This window comes from Fusarium sambucinum, chromosome III, assembly GCF_050947815.1.
Source record: "Fusarium sambucinum isolate potato_lamoka chromosome III, whole genome shotgun sequence".
Taxonomy (NCBI): domain Eukaryota; kingdom Fungi; phylum Ascomycota; class Sordariomycetes; order Hypocreales; family Nectriaceae; genus Fusarium; species Fusarium sambucinum.
The window spans coordinates 7847363-7867926 of NC_139292.1; the positions used below are offsets into that span (position 1 = coordinate 7847363).

General features: G+C 46.1%; 10 protein-coding genes across 10 annotated transcripts; 4 read left to right on the forward strand and 6 right to left on the reverse strand.

Annotated features, from left to right (window-relative positions):
* Positions 1–89: 89 nt before the first annotated feature.
* On the forward strand, positions 90–1076 carry FSST1_012800 (class I SAM-dependent methyltransferase; the record flags this gene model as incomplete). The annotated part of the gene is made up of 1 exon (XM_083236058.1): positions 90–1076. One exon carries the CDS (start codon positions 90–92, stop codon positions 1074–1076), a length of 987 nt encoding a protein of 328 aa, XP_083082496.1.
* Positions 1077–1478: 402 nt separating this feature from the next.
* FSST1_012801 (uncharacterized protein) lies at positions 1479–3181 on the forward strand (the record flags this gene model as incomplete). Its single annotated transcript, XM_083236059.1, has 3 exons — positions 1479–2093; positions 2141–2288; positions 2337–3181. The coding sequence occupies 3 exons, from the start codon at positions 1479–1481 to the stop codon at positions 3179–3181; spliced, it is 1608 nt and encodes a 535-aa protein (XP_083082497.1).
* Positions 3182–3269: 88 nt separating this feature from the next.
* FSST1_012802 (uncharacterized protein) lies at positions 3270–5464 on the reverse strand (the record flags this gene model as incomplete). The annotated part of the gene is made up of 2 exons (XM_083236060.1): positions 3270–4493; positions 4592–5464. The coding sequence occupies 2 exons, from the start codon at positions 5462–5464 to the stop codon at positions 3270–3272; spliced, it is 2097 nt and encodes a 698-aa protein (XP_083082498.1).
* A 1684-nt stretch (positions 5465–7148) lies between these two features.
* Positions 7149–7936, forward strand: FSST1_012803 (uncharacterized protein; the record flags this gene model as incomplete). Its single annotated transcript, XM_083236061.1, has 3 exons — positions 7149–7175; positions 7243–7517; positions 7576–7936. The coding sequence occupies 3 exons, from the start codon at positions 7149–7151 to the stop codon at positions 7934–7936; spliced, it is 663 nt and encodes a 220-aa protein (XP_083082499.1).
* Positions 7937–8574: 638 nt separating this feature from the next.
* On the reverse strand, positions 8575–9522 carry FSST1_012804 (uncharacterized protein; the record flags this gene model as incomplete). The annotated part of the gene is made up of 3 exons (XM_083236062.1): positions 8575–8980; positions 9325–9356; positions 9445–9522. The coding sequence occupies 3 exons, from the start codon at positions 9520–9522 to the stop codon at positions 8575–8577; spliced, it is 516 nt and encodes a 171-aa protein (XP_083082500.1).
* Positions 9523–10604: 1082 nt separating this feature from the next.
* Positions 10605–11534, reverse strand: FSST1_012805 (uncharacterized protein; the record flags this gene model as incomplete). Its single annotated transcript, XM_083236063.1, has 1 exon — positions 10605–11534. The coding sequence occupies one exon, from the start codon at positions 11532–11534 to the stop codon at positions 10605–10607; it is 930 nt and encodes a 309-aa protein (XP_083082501.1).
* A 902-nt stretch (positions 11535–12436) lies between these two features.
* On the reverse strand, positions 12437–13600 carry FSST1_012806 (uncharacterized protein; the record flags this gene model as incomplete). Its single annotated transcript, XM_083236064.1, has 2 exons — positions 12437–12809; positions 12864–13600. 2 exons carry the CDS (start codon positions 13598–13600, stop codon positions 12437–12439), a joined length of 1110 nt encoding a protein of 369 aa, XP_083082502.1.
* A 902-nt stretch (positions 13601–14502) lies between these two features.
* Positions 14503–15510, reverse strand: FSST1_012807 (uncharacterized protein; the record flags this gene model as incomplete). The annotated part of the gene is made up of 1 exon (XM_083236065.1): positions 14503–15510. One exon carries the CDS (start codon positions 15508–15510, stop codon positions 14503–14505), a length of 1008 nt encoding a protein of 335 aa, XP_083082503.1.
* Positions 15511–16671: 1161 nt separating this feature from the next.
* Positions 16672–17442, forward strand: FSST1_012808 (SDR family oxidoreductase; the record flags this gene model as incomplete). Its single annotated transcript, XM_083236067.1, has 1 exon — positions 16672–17442. One exon carries the CDS (start codon positions 16672–16674, stop codon positions 17440–17442), a length of 771 nt encoding a protein of 256 aa, XP_083082504.1.
* Positions 17443–18058: 616 nt separating this feature from the next.
* On the reverse strand, positions 18059–20456 carry FSST1_012809 (ankyrin repeat domain-containing protein; the record flags this gene model as incomplete). The annotated part of the gene is made up of 4 exons (XM_083236068.1): positions 18059–18280; positions 18337–19399; positions 19450–20095; positions 20165–20456. The coding sequence occupies 4 exons, from the start codon at positions 20454–20456 to the stop codon at positions 18059–18061; spliced, it is 2223 nt and encodes a 740-aa protein (XP_083082505.1).
* Between the last annotated feature and the right edge of the window lie 108 nt (positions 20457–20564).

The window sequence follows — 20564 nt, forward strand, 5'->3', positions numbered from 1 at the left end:
GCTGAATCCCAACTTGATGACTGCATCTCCCAAGGTGCATCTTGTGTCACTCTCTTGTACAACTTGAAGCCGTCGCATGAAGTATCACAATGGCGGACAATACAATAGTTGCTGAAGTCCAAGTCGACGACGACGTGCATTCCGACCCCGAAGATTCCACCTATGGCGCCGACTCCATCACTGATAACACGTCCATTGCCAGCAGTGTACTCAAATACAAATGGAAGAACGGGCGCCGTTATCACAGCGACAGAGCTGGAGAGTACAGCTTTCCCAATGACGATGAGGAACAGGATCGTCTCGATATGGTTCATCACGTCTTTACTCGGCTGCTCAATGGCCGGCTTTACCTAGCACCTATCGAGACAGAGGGTGCGAGGGTACTCGACATCGGCACAGGAACTGGTCTCTGGGCAATACAGTTTGGAGACGACCATCCATCAGCCACTGTCATCGGAAATGACCTAAGTCCCATCCAACCAGACTGGGTACCCCCAAACGTCCGATTCATCGTTGATGACGTTGAGGCGGACTGGGTAGATCCAGTTCCCTACGACTACATCCACTGCAAATACATGGCTGGTTCTATCAAGGATTGGCCGCGGCTTATCAAACAGGCCTATGCCAATCTTAAGCCTGGCGGATGGATTGAGTTCCAAGAAACAGCCAATACACTATATTCGGAAGACGACTCGCTCAAACCAGATAACGCCTTGGTGGAGATGATGGAACATCTCACGGTAGCCTGTGAAAAGATTGGCCGAACAATGGATCCTGCACCATCTTTTAAACAGTGGATTGAGGAGGCTGGGTTTGAGGGTGTCAAGGAAGAAAAGTTCAAACTTCCTATCGGCCCTTGGCCAAAGGACGAACGTCTGAAAGAAATTGGCACACTTATGGGAATCAACATGATTGAAGGAGTACCTGCTTTCACAGGAGTGTTGTTTCCCGAAGTACTGGGATGGTCGCGTGAACGGGTCGAGGTGTTCAACGCTCGAGTTAGACAAGCATCGCGACAGCGATCAGTCCATCCGATTTTTGACTGCTTGGTAGTCACCGGTCGGAAGCCAGCGTAACAAGTTAGTATCCTTGTGGAAATAGATCGGGATATTGTTCTAGTCCCGAATCTGTGGGGTAAATCCAAAAGTTGACTAGTCTCCGCGGCATTTGAGCGAGATAGACACTACGATGATACTAAAACATGGGGTATCTTGACTTAAGACCCACGGAAGATGGACGTGCTTCTTAAAGTGAGGGGATATTGTCGGGTATGGGGTAGTTTATACACCGGGAACGATGCATCCGTGCCGTAAACAATTACCGTATGCCAAGACTGCCGGTAAGCCTTGAACGCTGATCATTTCCCTTGATGATCGCCAACCTCGATGATAAATGGCGTCCCTCCCAACCACGAACGAATGATGTCCTTGAAGTCGATCTGCTCGGTTGGCTCTTCATCTCAATAGCAGATTATACCCATGACTCCTCCTACTACTGCTAGGTCCAGCCGGCGTTCGAAGACGATGCTCTTCTCCAACTTCTCTGCCATGTCCCTGATATTTCAAGGGCTTCCTGGAGTATTCTCCAAACCCACGTGTACTGATGAAACATTCAGATCCATCAAGCTGCACAACGCAGAAATTCTCTCCATCAATGCCAACGTTTCGAGTGTCGAACTACCAGAATGGCCAACTAATGAGTGGCCGATACCCCCTACAGACCCAGTCACCGTGTGCAAGGTAGTAGTCCAGTACACCCACCCTGGTTGGAATGATACCATCAACGCATACGTGTGGCTCCCAGTCTCAGACTGGAATGGGAGATTCGTCGGTGTCGGCGGAGGAGGATGGTCAACTGGAGATGTTCCCGATCTTGGACCACCAGCTTCGAAGGGATATGCCGCTGTGACGACAGATGGCGGCCGTCCCATGACAAACCGACAAGAGCTTAGTTGGGCACTCACAAGCGCTGGGCATATAAACTGGCCTCCTCTGCAAAACTTTGCAGCTGTGGCTGTGGACGACGCGACAACTTTGGGGAAGGCTGTCACAAAAGCGTACTTTGGTAAAGAGCCAAAGTACTCGTATTGGAATGTAAGTTGTCACTCAAGAAGAGACGATAGACATACTGACTTCTCTAGGGATGCTCTACTGGCGGAAGACAGGGCCATATGATGGCGCAGAGATATCCAACTCAGTACAACGGTGTTTTGGCTGCAGCATCAGCTTTCAATTGGGATAGGTTCATTGTGTCGGAGTATTGGCCTCAACTTGTTATGCACACCCTCGGTATAGTCCTTGTCTTCCAACACGCGGTATGGTGCTAATCTGATACAGGCTACTACCCTCCCCCATGTGAACTTGACGCCATAACCAAGGCTGTCATCAAAGCATGCGACCCCGCTGATGGAGTCGAAGACGGAATTGTATCGGACTCAGATGGTTGTGACTTTGATCCCATGTCGGTAGTTGGAACAGAAGTTACCTGCGAAAATCCTTCTGGTACCATAAAAGTCTCAGTAAAAGCAGCAGAGGTCGCCCGTCTGACATGGCGAGGTCCCCAAACTGAAGATGGGAAGTTCCTTTGGCATGGACTTGATAAATCCGCTCCCCTCTCCGGATTGGCAAACACGAACTGTACCTCTTTGACAAACTGCTCCTCAAGTCCCTTTGCTATCGCCCAAAACTGGCTAACCACCTTTATCCAACAAAACCATTCAGCTGACCTAAACGGCATGTCGCACGAAGAGTACAGCAGACTCTTCCGCCAATCCGTCAACCGTTTCGCCTCGGTGATGGGCTCAGCCGATGCAGATTTGACCGACTTTAAGAGAGCAGGAGGAAAATTGCTTGCTTGGCATGGGACGGCAGATGAGCTTATCCCATACAAAGGATCTGTGGACTACTTCAACCGTGTTCTTGAAGTAGATCCAGACGCGACAGAGTACTACCGCTTCTTTGAAGCACCTGGTGTTCAACACTGCAATGGTGGTCCTGGATGGTTCCCAGGAGGTGCATTTGATGCTCTCGTTAAGTGGGTGGAAAAGGGCGAGGCTCCTGAGACTTTGTATGCAGAGACTGTTGGAACGGAGAAGAAGAGCGCCGTGGAGCTTTGTGCGTACCCTAAGAAGTTGGTGTATCAAGGAGGTGATGCAAGTCTTGCTTCATATGGTTGTAAATAGTTAAAAACAGGCTACATGGTGAAATAAGACTTTAGGTTAAATGTACACTCAAATTGAACTAATACATAATTACATAAGAGAATATTATCTACTGAGCAGCTAGAGCAGGCTGGGCAGGCTGAGCAGACACTCCAGCAGCACCAACAGGGGGGCAGGTATGCAACGTATAACATTCCTGGGTCTTACCAATGACGCACCGCTTGCCGTCAAAGATAGTACCTTCACCACACCCAGGCGGCTTGATAGAGACGCAAAGACCATTGCTGGGAGTAAGACCGCGTGGGCACTCGGGCGGGTCAATAGACACACACTTGCCTCCCTTTCGAGTCGTTCCCTCAGGGCATGTAGGAGGCTTGATCGACACACAGATATCGCCTCTAAGCTCAGTACCCGTAGGACACCCCGGCTTGGTATCGGAGTCGCAGGTCTCAGTCTCGGAATTATAAGTCATTCCGGGGTTGCAACTTGGATTCTTATCCGAAGTACACTTGCTTCCATTCCAGCTTGTGCCAGGCTCACAACGAGGAGGGGACTTGGAAACGCAGCTGGTGCCATCAAAGACGAGACCGGTGCGGCACTTAGGATCGGCTTCGTCAACGCAATCACTTCCGTTGAACGTACTTCCATCCTTGCACCCAGGACGCTCCTTGGACACACAGTTGGTGCCATCAAAGTACATGCCCTTTGCACAACCTGGACCATCCTTTTTGGAAACGCAAGTGGAGCCATTGAAGAAGTATCCAGGCTTACAATCAGGACGAACGTTCGAAACACAGTTATTGCTGTTGAACGAGCTTCCGGTCGGGCAATCTGGTGTTACTGGAGATGTGCAGTCGTTGCCGTGGCGGTCGGCACCATCCTCACAGTAAGGAAGGTCAGGATACTTGCAGTATCTACCAACAAGTATTGAAGGATCGGGGCAATCAGGACCCTTCTCATAGGTACAGTAATCTCCAATCAGGATTTGGCCAGCTTCGCAGATTGGATCATGACTTGAGATGCATTTCTTGCCACTAAGGGATGAGCCTGGAGGACAAATCGCACGCTTCTCCATGACGCATTTTTGGCCGTCAAAGATAGCACCATCGGGGCAAGTGGGATCCTCAGAGATAAGGCACTTTCCATTAGCGTATGTCCCAGATCGGCATTCTGGAACAGATTGAACGATGCAGACCTTGCCGTTGAACTTTCCTCCAGTAGGGCATCCAGGCTCCTTCATAGGAGTAACCCAGCACCGCCCCTTATCATAGTGGGCTCCTGGAGGGCAGTCATCTTCATGCTCAGCCGTCATGTAACATCTCTCTCCGTTGAACTGGAAGTTCTTGTGGCACAAGCAGACTTTCCACTGGTATCATCGGTAGAGAAATAGGTGCCGACCTGGCAAGTGGCCTTGCTTTCAGAAGAACATACTCTCCCCTTCAAGTCAAAACCGGGTGGGCAGGACGGTTTGTCTTCACAGACCTTGCCATTGAAGAAGCCGGGCTCACAAGAAGGGGGCTTCTTGGATACACAAGTAGAACCATCAAAGGAGGAGCCAACAGGGCACCCCGGCTTGGTCTTGTGGGTACAAACATTGTTCTCAATGATGTATCCGGGAGGACAAGACGGACGAGATTTGCCAATGCAGTTACTGTCCAAAAGTTTTGTGTTGGGAGGGCAAGACGGGGGCTTTGAACCAACACAGCTCCCGTCCTCAAATTTGAGAGGAGAGGGACATCGAGGCGGGATACTTGAGGTACAAAGCCGGTTCTTGAGAGTAAATCCAGGAGGGCACCCCGGCCCAGCGAGGGAAATGCAAACACCACCGTCATACCTGAAGCCTTGAGTACATCCGGGTCCAGCCTCAGATTCACAGGCTTCGCCATTGAACCAGCTTCCAGGAGCACAGGTAGGCGCAGGGCCGATGCAGTTTCGGCCGTTGAAGACAAGACCTTCTCCGCAACTGGGCGGGTTCTTGCTGATGCAGTTGTTGCCATCAAGATAGGTGTCCTCAGGACACACCGAAGATTGAGGAAAAACGCAGCCGGTGCCGTCATTGACAGTTCCAATGGGACAGCAACGATGGTTGCCAGCAGAATCTTGCGCAGGGACAATCTCACTCAGATCGATGGATCTGTGTGGGCGAGTGGTCGGGATATCAAGACCTGGGCCAGTACCATTTTTGCTAAACACGGAGGGTAGACCAGGTTGCTGAAGGATGACATGAGCATCGAATGGAAGATCTTTTGCTGCACTACTCGAAGCGAGAGTTGATAGCATAAAAAGAGTCCAATGTTGATACATAGTTGGGAACAAGTAATAAGGGTAGTAAATGAGGTTAAGGGACTGAAGAGATGGTTGAGTATCTGAGCTGCATATGTGATACCCATTCATAGGTATTTATCTGCCGTCTCCTTGTTCATCATGGCTCTCACCTAAAACCTTTTACACTAGACTTTTACCTCAAAGCACCAATATTTCCCTCGTCATCATAATGTCTCAACTCAGCCGCCGCGTCACTGTTGATCAACATTACTATGATGCTGTAGATTGAAGGGCTTGGTCCTCGACGCTCTGGCCTATTACATGGTTGATCGAGATCTGAGGCCTCTTCACCAAAGGATAGTGACCAATTGCGGTGGGGAAGCGGCCGCTGTAGACTGGCTAGCTTCTCCAGCCCAGCCTTCTTCCCCACTCCCTGAATATGAGCTGTCAATTCCACTACCATGGTACAGGTTCTTGGGTCACCACAAACACAATCGATTGGATGATATCGTTCAATCAAGTTTCCCAATACGAGACACTTGAACAAGGGAGATTGACACTTGCACAGAGGGTCTCACCTTCCTGTTCATGGCTTTGCCTTAGTGAAACTAATACTAGCTACTTTGAGACTCTCTTGCCTAATGAGCCATCTACTAAATCTTTTCTAGGGAGGATTCGCATTCACTGTCATATGCTTGGCATTGCTTTCTGGCCTCAGCTAGTGTACTCCAACGATCACTAACCGAAATAGCTCTTTCAGCTTACTCCTTGTAACGATCGTTGGCCGATCAGACGATCGCTACTGAAGATAGTATTGGATATGTCGATCAGTGCAAGACAAAGTAAGCTACAATTGGAAAACGCCGGACTCCCCGTGCCGTCCCGTTTACTAGCCACTCTCCTTGACAGCTTACTTGCATTAGCTAATTCCCTTATTGTACTGACATATCCTCAGCTACGCCACGGATGCATATCTATATCCTCTTTAACGGTCTCCTTGTAGATCAGGCCTTCGGGAGTCGGGCTTCCGAACGTCTGATCGGTAGAAATTGATTGTGGCATTGACTGATCAACGAAAACTGTAGTTTAATTATCGCCAATGAATTTACCTAACTTGAGTAAACAACAGATTTAAGATTGCCTATTGGCAACCGTATACTAAACGCTATAGAGTTCGGTCGTCATTGTTTCTGACATGTGGGAGATTTATCCAATCAATGCTTAGCTCGGTAGCAGTCAGTAGAATCCCATTACATACATTTGATATAATCTATCGCGACTCGAAGTGATTGCTCTACCTTAGTAGCGCCTCTGTTAGTGTGAGCTTAGATTATCTGATTGGCCTATCTGTGCTTAGCAGCTGAGACTCTCAGCAAGCCACGTTCAGAGCTCTCATTCCAAATTCAAGATTCCGTATTACTTCATACGTCAAAGCGGTAAGACATCATGATGTGATGTCTCAGAATGGTATGCGATTGGGCCTCAGACGTGAATATTGCCTCCAAGCAGGGAAAATCAGCTGCAACATGAGATTGCAATGTTAACTCTCCCAAAGTGAGGGGAAAGTTATTTTCTAACATTACAACAAGTATAAAGGATCAACTTAGAAACATTGAAATCCAGAATCATATCCTTCTCCCACTATCAGCTCCAGCTTCTATCTCTCAACTATACTCAGTACAAGTCTTTGCTCAAGTGCAAGTAAAACACACCTACGCTCACAATGGTTCACTACGCATATGTCAAATACGTACGTCTCGTTTGCAACTGGATTTTCTGCATAACAAAGTCCCTTAACGTCCTAACCAAACGTGTAGATTTCCGGCGATAAGCGATTCTATCGCTATATTCTTGCCGCGCCTGATGCTGGAACCGTTGATGAGTGGTGGCGTGAGGCATCCTCCAACGCCGATAACAAGCTCGTGCGTCTAGGACCCGATTTCTTCACTTGGAGCAGCGGTGCGAATGTTTGGGATCTTGCCCCAGAAATGGCAGATAAGACATTGATCTCGGCTATCAACGATCGCGACACGACAGCAGGGTCGGAGACTTTCCACCAACCTGAGCGAGCTGATGTTGTCAGCGGCAATTCGTATGTTTTTTTAATTCTGCACTGATATGGAAGATTCGCTAACTTGATAAACTCTTAGCTTCTACATCCGCTCAAAGTCGAACCCAGAGCTTTACTGGCTCGCCAAGGACGATCAGATCTGGGCCACCACCCAGGGACGCACTCGTTTCATCTTCCGCATTGACGGAGATCATGATAAGAAGAAGACTGTTATCATTGGAAGTGACGAGATTTCCATCGTTCCAGTCGGTGGTGAGAGTAAGCAGAAGTATGTTTCTGTAAGTGACAACAGCGAGCTTGTTCTCAGTGGCCACAGCTGCCGCATGCACTACAGGGACCTCAAGTGGAACTTTCTCGCTCAAGGAGAGACTGGAAGCTCGGGCAGTGCCTTGATCTCCAAGGTTGAAGGCCATGGCGAGGAGTGGGAGCTTGTTCAGTAGATGAAGGGTTAGGATTGTTAGTTGGGATGGACTCTGAGGGACATAGTGAAAGGGCTTGTGTTGGTTCTTATATGGATACGATTAATAGTCATTGAATACTAAAGACTTAGTGTCTTGAATGTGTTATTGTATGAAGTACATCTTTGAGTAAACGGTATTATGAGAAACTTAGACCAACGATTAATGTACTTGTTAAGAATCCACTCTACAGTTACACAGTCATAAAGCTAACGCGCTAAATTGACATGCTAAAATTCTACTATTTATTAGGCATGATCTGCACGCTTATCTGTGGATAACAACGGTGCCGGTAAATTCCAAATGTTTATCACTCGGCAGCGGCCACGCTAAAGGTTGGTTATGTGAATTTATAGGCACTTAAGCTTTCTATAAATTCACATAAATTCACATTTATAGAAAGCTTAAGTGCCTATAAATTCATAGCCTCGTTCCACAGGGTCACGTGCTAGCATGCGAGCACGTTTCTCTTGACCAGGATAAGGATCCGGACCTATAAGCTCATTACAGATATGGAGGTTCTTCTTGGGCAACCATTGCTCATAGAACTTTCGAAAGACCTCTATGTCATTGATTGTTGTAGCCTGGTTCACATGTCGACTTCACCAGAAATCGTTCTTCTATGTTAAGCAATACTCAACATGAAGAATTTCCCACAGAAAGCCAACTCTTCCACCCTCATAGACAGCGCGTCTCTTGTAAGTGCCTGGATCACTTTCAAGCTCGGTGTTGAAATGATCATAAGCAACCTTGTACTCAATAGTGAAGAACTTGGCTACTCCTGGGTTAGGATCTTTGCCAAAGAGGTCATTGTTGATGATGACGCTCTCTTGGTGCTCCAAAGCACTCCTAAAATCAGCATAGACCTTTTTTTTAGCACTGTAGTCTGTTGCGTCTTTGCGCCTGCCGTAGGTGATCTTCCTGATGTCGTATCCGAATTGGACGTGGTCACCCTCCTTGATCAGGCGACATTTCTCTTTGCCTCCCCACTCGGTCAAGTACTTGATAAGACTTTCTTGAGTCGACCTGATGCGGAGTCGTTGTTGCCAAATGTGGCATTCGTAACATGGAGCGCCTCGTCTTTGTTGATAGCGTTCTCAAATATGCTTACGATTTTGCGACGCTTAGTGAAATTCACGATATCATAACCCTCTCCGTCTTCAGCGTGACAGAAGCTTCCTTTATAACCTCTATCATAAGGTTCATGCCGAAAGAGTCACGCCGTGGAAGAAACCTTGTCTTAAGAGAACCTTAGATTTGATCATTATTAAAAATTTGATCTGCGTAGATAGATTAACCTTTATTAAAAACCTAGAGGAAATTGAGAAGGCCTGGGCAAAAGCTTAAGGATAATAAAAAAAAATAATAACCCTCTCCGTATGTGAGACTTGTTACTGTAGCCCTGTTATTGTTAGAATTGGTATGTAATTCTTCAAATCATAAGACTGACATGTTTTAAAAGTTATTTCGAAGTTGTGAAATTTGCGTACTGTCTCTTTGATGCTTGAAAACGACAATTCAAGGAGAACAACAGAGCCATTGACGAACAGAACAGAAAGGAGGACCATTGCATCTTTTAGAAAGACTGCGAGAACACATCAGCATATTGCACAACATGTGCCGCTTATCCACAACCTTTAGCTGCTATCTTGCCAGCTGATGAACAGAAATATCTACAACTGAGTATTTGTACCAGTCAAAAGTCTCACCTGAATGTAATGGCAATCGTGCCAAGTCTTACTTCTCAGTTCAGTCAATATCGTCATAGAATCCCTGCTACCGACACCAATGGAACTATTCGTTAGCCTCGCGAAGCAAGATCCCCGCATAATTAGATCTTTGAAGCTGGTTAGCTTTCAATAAAAACACCATGCTCACTTCCCACACTTCTTGATATATCACCTACAGATACTTCGCGATCCAGCTGCTTTATGGCACTCTACTACCGCCACTTCTGTAGTATAGATATCAATTCAGTATATTGGGTTTTCCGGCTGAGGTTTGGGAAAACCAATTGATGATGTTAGACTCCAGTTGTTACGATTCGTAGTTTATGGAATGGTATGACATGGAAATATTGCCCCGATAGACGAGCAAATAGCGAGATGCCCAACAACTTAACATGAGCACCACCGCCTGCCTGTCTCAAGGTCACCGCGAGTGTGTCCTACCAGTAGAGGCCTATAACAAAACACCATAGACAACAAAGATGTCTCCGTGAATTCCTCTATTGGAGATGGGAGCCGACAAGGTCACCTTGACTGATAATATCGTTGTAATGTGAATAATGAGATTGATTAATGTAAAGAAATACTACTTACTGACAAAACACATACATCCAAGCTATATAACAGAAAGATCCGACTACCTATATACCATCCCTCATTTCCAAGCCTCAACAGGGATATGTCGCATTAGCTTCAGTGTTCAACGACGACAACCAGCCGATCAGAGAAAATCTCACAATCTGTTCCAGTTATAGTGAGGATTAATAAATAGCCGTACTGAGAAGTCACTCTACAACTGTCCATCCTTAATAATACTCACGTAGTACAGTAATATGTAGTCTTATAATTTGTCTATGTCATTGAGTAGGACCCAGCCCTCTAAGCAAGCTAAGTAAGGCCCCATCTAGAACTATTAAGTCACATTATTCCAACTTCAATTGCTCTTTGAGACATTCCTCAAAACTCTGCGGCCTCTTGACATGGTCTAAGACAATTACCTCATCGGCTTTCAGTGCCCAATCGCCTTTGATATCCATTAGTGCAGCAGCCTCTGAAACATACGCAAAATATCCGGTGCGGCCATGCTTGAGACGAAGATTGGCTAAGTCCCTTTCAAGATCAGCCACGTCGCCCATGCGCTTGACCTCGGTCTCACAGCCAGAGACACGACGGTAATTCTCCGCGAACTCTTCAATACTAATCTCTCCTGAGCGGAACCGGAAGAATCCACCTTTTCCCTCCTGGACGCCCTCTCCGTTGATAAAGATTTCAATAGTATAGGCAGCGACATCATCTCGTGATGACCACGATATCTTGGTGGCGTTGCCATCACCCCAATACCTCAGGCTAGCTTTTTTGGCGTCCTTATCAACTGTCAAATATCCAGGGCCGAAGTTTGTCAAGAAAAGGTCTGCAAAATAGCCCGTAAAGATATAGATAGGCTTGATGGAGCAGTTACAGGCGACATAATTCTGAAAGGCGATGTGTGTGTCATAATGCCCGAAGTCTCCATAATTGATTTTACTCCAATCATTATTCCACGTTGGGGCGATGAAAACCTTCACCCCAGCCCTTTCAGCAGCACGAAGGAGCAGGGTGCCGCCTTCGAGGGTTAAAACAGGGTCCATATTGTAGGCGCAAATAATACCATCAACACCATTGACAGATCGGTCAAGTGCATCGATGTCGTAGTGGTTTTTGCTCGTGACGAAGGACTCAAGCTTACCATAGATATCTGGGTGAAGCTTTGACGGATTTCGACCGAGACCCCGAACGGAAAGACCACGTGAGAAGGCAGCTGACGCTAGGCGCTGCCCAAGGTCACCAGTGATGCCAGCAATGAGTACAAGCATATTTTCGTCTTGACTTTGGTTTGAAGTAGGAATGATCTGATGGAAAAGAAGGATGAGGAAGGCTTGGATACCTAATAATTGACCTTCACCAGCACAGCATTTATACCTAGCTTAGACTCAGAGTGATGCGAAAGACAGGGGTAATGCCTAAACTCCGCAACTCCGCGGCCAGTCTACCTACTAATAACGGTTAGGATCCGCATATGTTTAGATATTTGTCAGCTCTGAGACACTGATAAATCACGGCAGTGATTTTGTTGGTGCGTGACATTACTGAATGTCACTTCGTGGGTCCTCCATCATTTGTAGGCTAGGCTTTAGCTTTTATGCATAATCACACGGTAGGTCAAGGATGGAAATCATTGTGAACTTTCCTTTAAGTTACTGAGGACTTCAGAAGCCGAGAGTCCCGGCAGATGTTGGATTAGAAGGAAGGAATTCGAGACCAATAGAAACACCAAGCTTTACGACTCTACATCACTGTGAACGTAAATAGACAAGTTCGGTCAATGGACACACACATCTGCTGCTACTGGTTTAGATATTCCTGCCATTATTATGTAATTAAAAGGAGTTGAAGGTGTCTCGATAGTGTATTCTGCTGCAGTATGACAGACTTGCGCTATGCAATGAGTAGAGAATAATTAACACATTGAAATATAGTCCCAGTAACCAATTCTCATATTTCCCGTTAACAAAAAAAGGACACCGCGTAATAGATGATGATGTTTGTCCTTTTTAACCCTTCTTATTTCCCTCTCTATGGATACTCAATGGATCCATACGTCGTCAATTACCGACGCTTATCTTCTACTCCGCTTGAGAGTCTCTAAAGCATTCCAGGTCGTTTTTATAAGCCATCGTGTAGTTCGGTCATGCTTCTGCGCTATTGAGACTGGTGGTTATTTCAAAGCTGTGCCGAAGATATCATCCCAGATTTTAGAGGTAACACCAAAGCCATTCTCAAAGTCTAGAAAATGATGCTCCAAGTGCTGTTTCTTGAGTTGTTGGTACCAGCGAGGGAGATTCTGATGATGCACTGAGTAATGAGTCATATCATAGCAGATATAGCCGAATACCCCGCCACAGAACACAGCGGTAGCTACATACCAGCTGCTGAAGAAGAGGAAATGTGCCAGCTTCCAAAATGGGAAAGCAAGGACCACGAAAAGAGTTGGCGGCATAACGAGGCGGTATTTATCCATGGGTAGGTAATGATGGATGCCATGCAATAAGAAATGTAGCGTAATGGCAACCCTATTATCGGGTAGGTATCTGGCGAAGAGGTTAGGCGTATGTTATTTGGGCACGAGTTAGAAAGTAACTTACTCTTCGATGTGGAATAGGAACCGATGCATACTATACTCGATTAAAGACCAGATGAATAGTCCAAAGAGCCAGTAAGCAGCCAGAGCAAATGAAGTGTCGATGCCTTGACTTGCTAAGTGAGTTCCATACACAACGCAGGGCAGCCATAGTATAGGGATCATCCACCACGGCGTCTTGGAAATAGGCTCGAGGAAATTCCCAAAAAGCGGCGCAGAATTACCCCCCTTGTAATGACGTGGACGATGTACTTGTTCAAGATAGAAGTCCTTGCTGAACCTACCGAACCAGATCTGTGGAAACAAAGGACGGCCGAGATCTAGAAATTTATGTTTCTTATAGTCGTTTTCGATATCGGTTACCTTGCTCAGGTCTTCTTCACAGGATACGCCGGTCCGGCGGCGCGGTTCAACGCTACCACCTTGAAGGCCAAGACCATTGTAGGGTGACTGTATAGAGCTGTTGAGGTCGGTAGCTTTTGGAGACACTACAAATCCTACATGGTAATCGTCGAGTATCTCATAAGCGGCTTCAGAATGAGGATGAGACACGTGATCTTGTAGAATCTCTTTTATGTCCTGGCCTGCATAATCGAGGATAAGGTTACCACCACCAGGGTGGTCTTGGACGAATTCGGTGACATCGTACACGTTGGAACCGACAGTCACGTAGCAAGATGACACGGAATTGTGCGACTTCACTTCGGCGGTAGTGAATGTTGGCTTTGTGCGGGACGGCATCGTAAATTGGTGGCAAACCCTTCGGATAAGACATAAATAGGGGTAGTGAGCTAATGAAATGGGAGGGTCCTTGATAGGTAATTCACGACAAGTACGGAAGCCTAAACTCTCTTGTCAGTCTTTAACCAGGAGCTTTAGAGTGCGGTAGTCGTTGTGGGCTTAGTGACCGTTTTAAAGAAATAATATTTAATCCTCCGAGTGACCAGGGTATGCTTGTGACAGGATATTTAGGGGCATGGCCGTTTATTTTTTTTTATTACTGACGGAACCCGGCTATAGCAAATTATATCTCCAATTTTCAGTTCCACTTGTCAGTGACCAGGATTAGTATAAGTAATCAATTAAACACTGTTTTGCAGTGCGGAGAAGTGTTGTCCGGTAAAGAACATATATATATAGATAATTAATCAAGGAGGACGCTTAGGATAAGAGCAAGAGTAAGAGATAATAAGCACCTCATTATGTTTCTTGCCTTTATATCTAATTAACATAGAGGTAATACTCCAGTATTGTGGGATAGGTGGTATTATTATACTCTGATAGCTAAATGAGGCAGATTATTAAACACCCCGGTGCTATCCCCTCTTATTAGAGTTTATCGCTTCATTCTAGCTCCTCGTCCCTAGAAATGTTGCATATCGTATTCCATGTCTCTACGATTTTCCCTTCGTCCTTCATCTCATTTTCCTATTTTCTGTTCTTGTGATTGAAATTTTATCTTTGTTCATTACTATCTAGTTTCAGATGTTTAATCGATTGGCAAAAACTCTGACACTATCCGATTTCATTATACAAATTCAGTTTATGTTGTAATGCTCATTGTTTAAGGATAATAAAGTCATGTTTTATGATATTCGATATAGAGAGAGTTCCTTCTGGTGGAGCAACCGCTACTTGACCAACTATACAAGACTCGACCAGTCCTCAATTTCTATGTACTCTTTGAGTGGAGTCGTCTTAGATCCGGGTGACAGATCCTGTAAGTTGTGAAATACATCAGGGTCGCTACCAGTGTAGCCGAATTCCGTAATGTACATCATTGATTCCTGGAACTGTCTCCGGAGGAAATCCGGAAGGGGTTTGACGATTTCTTCTACGCTCGACTCTTGGATATCGAGTTTCACATTTTGTATATCCGCCCAGAGAGTCCAAAACTCACGGTGAGTGGCCATCTCGGAAAAGGCAAGAATATTCTTGCCCGGGGTGTTTTCCAACAATGCCTTCACATACACCCCAGTATCCCGGTCCACGAAAATCCACGGGATCTTGTGTTCACCCGTGTCCGGAATGTGGACAACGAATGATCCATCTGCCAGCTTCTGAGGCCGGCCCAGACCCCACTTCCAGTTGCTTGTGTATGCTCCCACCTGGACAGTGCTCAATTTGGCCGCTAGGTCAGGCATCTCGGCTTTGATACGATTGACCGCTTCTGCCTTTCCGTCGAAGTGGAAGTTACAAGTGTACTTGCCGCGGGACCATCGTTTGGTGTCGCTCAGGCTGCTGAAGACGAAATGTGTAAGTGTGGCGGAAACAGCAGGAGAGTTGGCAGCGATGGCAATATTCATGGCCAGGCTGGTCTCGATATTGCGAGCATATTCGTTGATTTTTACCCCAGCTTCCTTTGCCCCAGCGATATTGGCCAAGTTGGTAGCTTGGGAATAAAAGTCGGTAACTCCAAAAATCGCAGTGGCACCTCGGAAAGCATTCTTAAGGGAATCCACGTCATTAAGGTCCCCTTTGAAAATTTCAACGCCTTTCGAAATCCAATCCTGAGCGACTGGGGAAGATGCATCGCGGCTGACCCCACGAATGCGCCACTCGGGAAGATCGACGAAGGCATTCGCGACTGAAGATCCCTGCCTACCCGTGATACCAATTACCACCAAGAGTTTAGAGGCTGAGGCTGTCATGTTTAGGTAATAAAGGGACTGAGAAGAGGTGTGATGTTGTTCTGTGCCTGAATAATTTGCACACACCACGGAGATTATATAGAGCCCGATATGCTACGAGATGTGCTCTTTCTTCCGACAGCACTTTCGATTTATAATCACAGATGAACAGGGTGATTACCAATATGAAACTTCTTGTGTTCCTCCTTGTCCGATGATTTAGCTACATGATAGAGTTTTAATTGTAACTATTCCGCTCATCCTAAGCCTGCGTCACAGGTACCTTCTCTAAATACCAGGCCATGCACTACCACAGCAGGCGTAATAAGTTAAAATTCTTACTTGGCGGAGAAGTACTGCAGTAGTAGTATCATTTTGTAAACTTGATAGTAAAAATCTTAGCATGGAATATAGCTCAGGACTGAAACATCACATGTCAAAACTGCACCGTTCTGTAGCGCCGCATAGCAAGAAACATCTTATCTCCTGCTGCTGTCGACGTACTGGGAGCTCGCCTAATGGTTTACTCTCATATGACTGTCGATATATCTTAATTACTCTCCCCATGCATGAAGAGAAACTACTTAATTATGTCCCTATATTAATTATAGTATTCTATGTTCCACATATTGTTATCTGAGAAAGCCTTTACCACTTAAGAACCTAATAAATTGTCCTAACATTAGACCAAGCTATAGAAACACGAACTAAGTAGCCTTATCCTAGTCTAAGGTTGGCTTTTGTTAAGCTCCACAGGAACTAGAGAAATATGGACCACAGCCGATCACTAATCATAGGTCGGTGAAATGACACTATCTTTCTGGCTCGGAGTAACGAGTTCACCGAAAAATAGATTTTTCAGATAAGGGTCGAGAACAACACGTAGCACTGGATATTATCGGGAATGCTTAAACTCTGTTGATAAGAAGGACAGAACCTCCTAGAAGCCCAGAGATCTGTCGTGATTTATAATAACGAAATCAGTGACGATGTAGACGTATACTGGCCCCAGAAGCCAATGTGTAGTACTTCTAAATCGACTGCGCTTTGTTATTTATATCGCGATTAGTTCTCTGTTGAAAGACTTTAGTATTGGAAGAAGTAGGTCCTCTCCTCTTCACTATCATCTCATAATCTTTATTATCATCAAACTTACTACAACATTGTTTCCACCAGCACAAAATGGCTGCCCCGTCTACTATTCTTATCACTGGTGGAAACCGAGGCATTGGTAAAGGCTTCGTTCAGACCTTTATTTCCCGGCCCTCTCTCACCGTCGTTGTTGGTGTTCGCGATCCCTCGCATCCGACCTCCAAGGCCCTCCAAGATTTGCCAAAGGGCGATGGCTCTAAGCTTATTATCCTAAAGCTGGACTCCAGCGTACCCTCCGACGCTGCCCAAGCTATCGCTACGCTCCAGAAGGAGAACGGCATCAGCTCCTTGGACATTGTGATTGCCAATGCTGGCATCTCCAAGAACGGAGGTCGCGTTCGTGAAACCGATGTCAACAACATCAACGAGCACTTTCAAGTGAACACGGTAGGCCCGGTAGTCCTCTTCCAGGCCACTGCCGACCTACTCCAGGCTAGCAAGACTGATAAACCGACTTTCATCGCCATTTCGACCCTGGTTGGCTCTATTGGCTCAATGGAACTCCTGGCAGGGTTCCCCTCAATTAACAGTCCTTATGGTGGCAGCAAGACGGCCTTGAACTGGTTTATGCGTCGTCTTCATTTCGAGGAGCCCTGGCTTATAAGCTACGTCTTCCATCCTGGCCTAGTGGAGACCGACCTTGCTGCGTCTGTTGTGGCAGGGACGTCGATCAAACTCTCTGAACTTGGAGCAATTACTGTCGACACCAGCGTTAGCTCTATGATCAGCGTCATCGACAAGACCACCAAAGACCACAGTGGAACTTTCCAGAATTACGATGGTACCACTATCGCCTGGTAGACTCGGTGTAGCAGCCGTTTACTTTTAAGTACAAGATTGAAGTTGAGCCTTATATACTGGCAACATGAGGGGAAGTGGTCAATTATATCATCCATAGATCAAGATTTTACAATCTCTGTTAACTCTCATTAATAAAGGCTTTACATGACAGTCATCTGCTGCTAAATTATACTTAATTTCTCGAGACCCTTAAGACCAGAGTCCTGTGACTGGAAATAATAAATCCATCAGGAGTCTCAAAAATAAAGGCCAGACTTCACCAGACAATCCGCTTACCAACCTGAAATCCTTTGCGATTTAGTATAGAAACTATTCAGAAACTATACTACCCAAGATCAAGGTGTTAATCCCAGATACAAGACAGATTAAGACGTTGAGTAATACTCTTAAATTTAAAACCACCAGAATAAACACAAAGAAGGGGAGCAATAATTGTAATTATTCAGGGGCATAAGTTCACACAAAAATTGCCGGATCCATTCACTTTAAGTGAAGAAGTTCCTACATTGAATTAAGCCTTCTGTTCTGGCAAACAACGCATCTCTTGAAGGTACTTACTAATTGCTATTAATTTCAATGTTAAAAGACTACAAGTAGTCTTGTAGAATGCCAAGTCTCAGCCTTGAGTCTTAGGAATATGCGGATGACCTAGAGGCGGTACTTTATCCATTGGCCACATCGTCATTGTGATAGCCCAACCCGGTTGGATTACCTTGTCCCAAACTGATGGTAGGATAATCTCACCATCAGGTGCATAAAGGTCATAACGGCCTTCCATAACTTGAGGCCCAAGCACATCAACCTGCATAAATGCTTGCTTGATAAGATCTTCCATGTCCTACTTCATTCTTAGTGTTCTTTCTTTAATCCGTGTATTGTGTTGTGTTTTTGTACCTTCCAGGTGGCGCAAAGATGGAAAGGGAAACTGAATTTGCGGCCGACTGAATCTTTGAATTGGATAGGGGCCTGTTCGACTTTTCTCTTGGATTCCTCGAGCTTAGGGTTCGTCTCATTTCCAATCTGAGGTTCTGTGTAGCCTCCACCGCGGCTTCCATGGCCGGGACGGGGGCGGTTGACAGCTTTCCCATCAAGATAACCTTCGAATTTCTCGATTACAGTTTGATTAATGGGAGGAAAGGATTTGCCCGTTAATCCTTGTTTGTGGTCGGTAATGGTCCTCTCATCGTGATCTTGCAGCAACCGCACAATATCCTCGTGACGGTTTTCGATTGCAAAGGATCGTGGCGTCGGGCCTATCAAATGATTGGCACCTTTCTCCAGCAGCAACCGCACAATAGCCTCATGACCGTATTCGGCTGCAAATGATAGTGCCGTCCTACCATTACTGTCTATATCGTTCACGTCAGCTCCACTCTCAAGGAAGGCTCTGACTACGTCTTCACGCCCCATCGCTGCTGGCAGGAATAGTTGTGTCAAGTCCGAAAGAACCGCGCTTTCCTCCTCCTGTAGTATGGATTCTCGATCGTTAGACCCAATGCTTGATCCATCTCCAACGGCGGACGAGTCATCGCTCATCCTGATCTCTAAACCAACAATTGAAATTGGTATCGCAGCAAGTGAAAGCTGCTGTAAATGCCTAGCTAGATGACGACTGAAGCCTTTTGCGTTGTTACTTCCGGATGTAGGGTTCCAGTCTTCGCAGAGCGGACAGTTGCCTGAGTCAAAGGCTTTTATAGGGCGCTCACACGCATCGATAATCAGGGGCATTTGAGCTTCCGTCACCATCCCCGGGTGAGACTTGTTCAGGTGTCGTTTGAACTCTTCAGAGCTGGGAAACGTGCTATCAGACGAGTTGCACCAGCTGCAGTCCCACTGCCACCGATGGACATTAGATTCATGCTCGAACCACTCGCCTCGGGTCGAGAATGACTTATTGCCGTTTTTACAGTTTCTGATTGTGCACATATATGGTTGAATGTCGGTAAAAACATGTCTTCTGTAATGGATGTCAGCATAGAACTCATTAGTTGCCTATGTGCTACATACTTCCACTCATACCGGTTCGCCACGAGCTGTATGGTCCGACAGTATGGACATTCAAAAGGCTCCCCATATTGAAGTTGCACTCCATCAAGAGTCATGTCTGACAGATCGGGAATTGGGCGTCCCGTGCCCTCTCCATCCTCCAGACTCTGAAACGACGTGGCAGACGTGAATGTGGACATACCACTGCTAGATGAACCTTTTGATACCGGTTGTGATGCTTCAGAGTGACTTCCTTCTTGGTAGGTAGTAGCAATAACAGTGGCTGTGTCACCAGATTGTTCGATATATTCCTTGGCGAGACTTTCGCGATGCTCTTGTCGGTACTGGATGATCTTCCGTTGTTTGCTTATGTTATTACCAAGGCGCCTTGCGAGCCAAAGATTTAACTTTGTCTTAGGGAACCTATCAGTCACGTATGTGATATCCTGCGAACTTTCCAAGGTGAAATCGTCAAGATCAATAAGTCTTCCTCTGGGCTTCTGTCTCCTGATCAGAATCGATATCCCGAACAGATGGTTGATAGCTGAATGAATACTATCTATGAGCTCATCAAGTTCGTTGACAGTATGAGTGTTGCTAGTGTTAAGATCGTCTGATGGTAGCAAAGCTGATCGGTTCGGAAGACTACCATTGAGAATGGCCAGTGCTAGATGATAATTAACGTGTCAGCTAGCTCCCGGGAATTAACCGTCTAATATTCCATGGTACAACGTACCTCTATCGGCCGAAGAATGTAGGTCTTCCAATCCTAGGGCAACAGTCGTTCGCATTAGGGGGGCATCTCTCAAACGATAATCGAGAGATTTCTTAGACGTTTCCGGCTGCAGTGCGCCCAGATTAGATGCCCATACTCTGAGTCGCCCTCGTTCATCTTCCAACGTGATTCTCAAATCGTTGACGCTAGACTCCGTAGTGTGAGCTATCGCTTGGTTCAAGGTGGCAAAGCTTTTCTCGCTCAAAGCGCAAAGCGTAGGAGCGGGGTCTCCCTTGGAACTCCCTTGTTCCATTCTAGAAAGGCGGCGACTAGTAGTACTTCTGGCTAGATATTGATCACAAATTGACTAGCCTGCGATGAGTTACGCACAGTATTCCATGTTCCAAATGCATAACCCAGA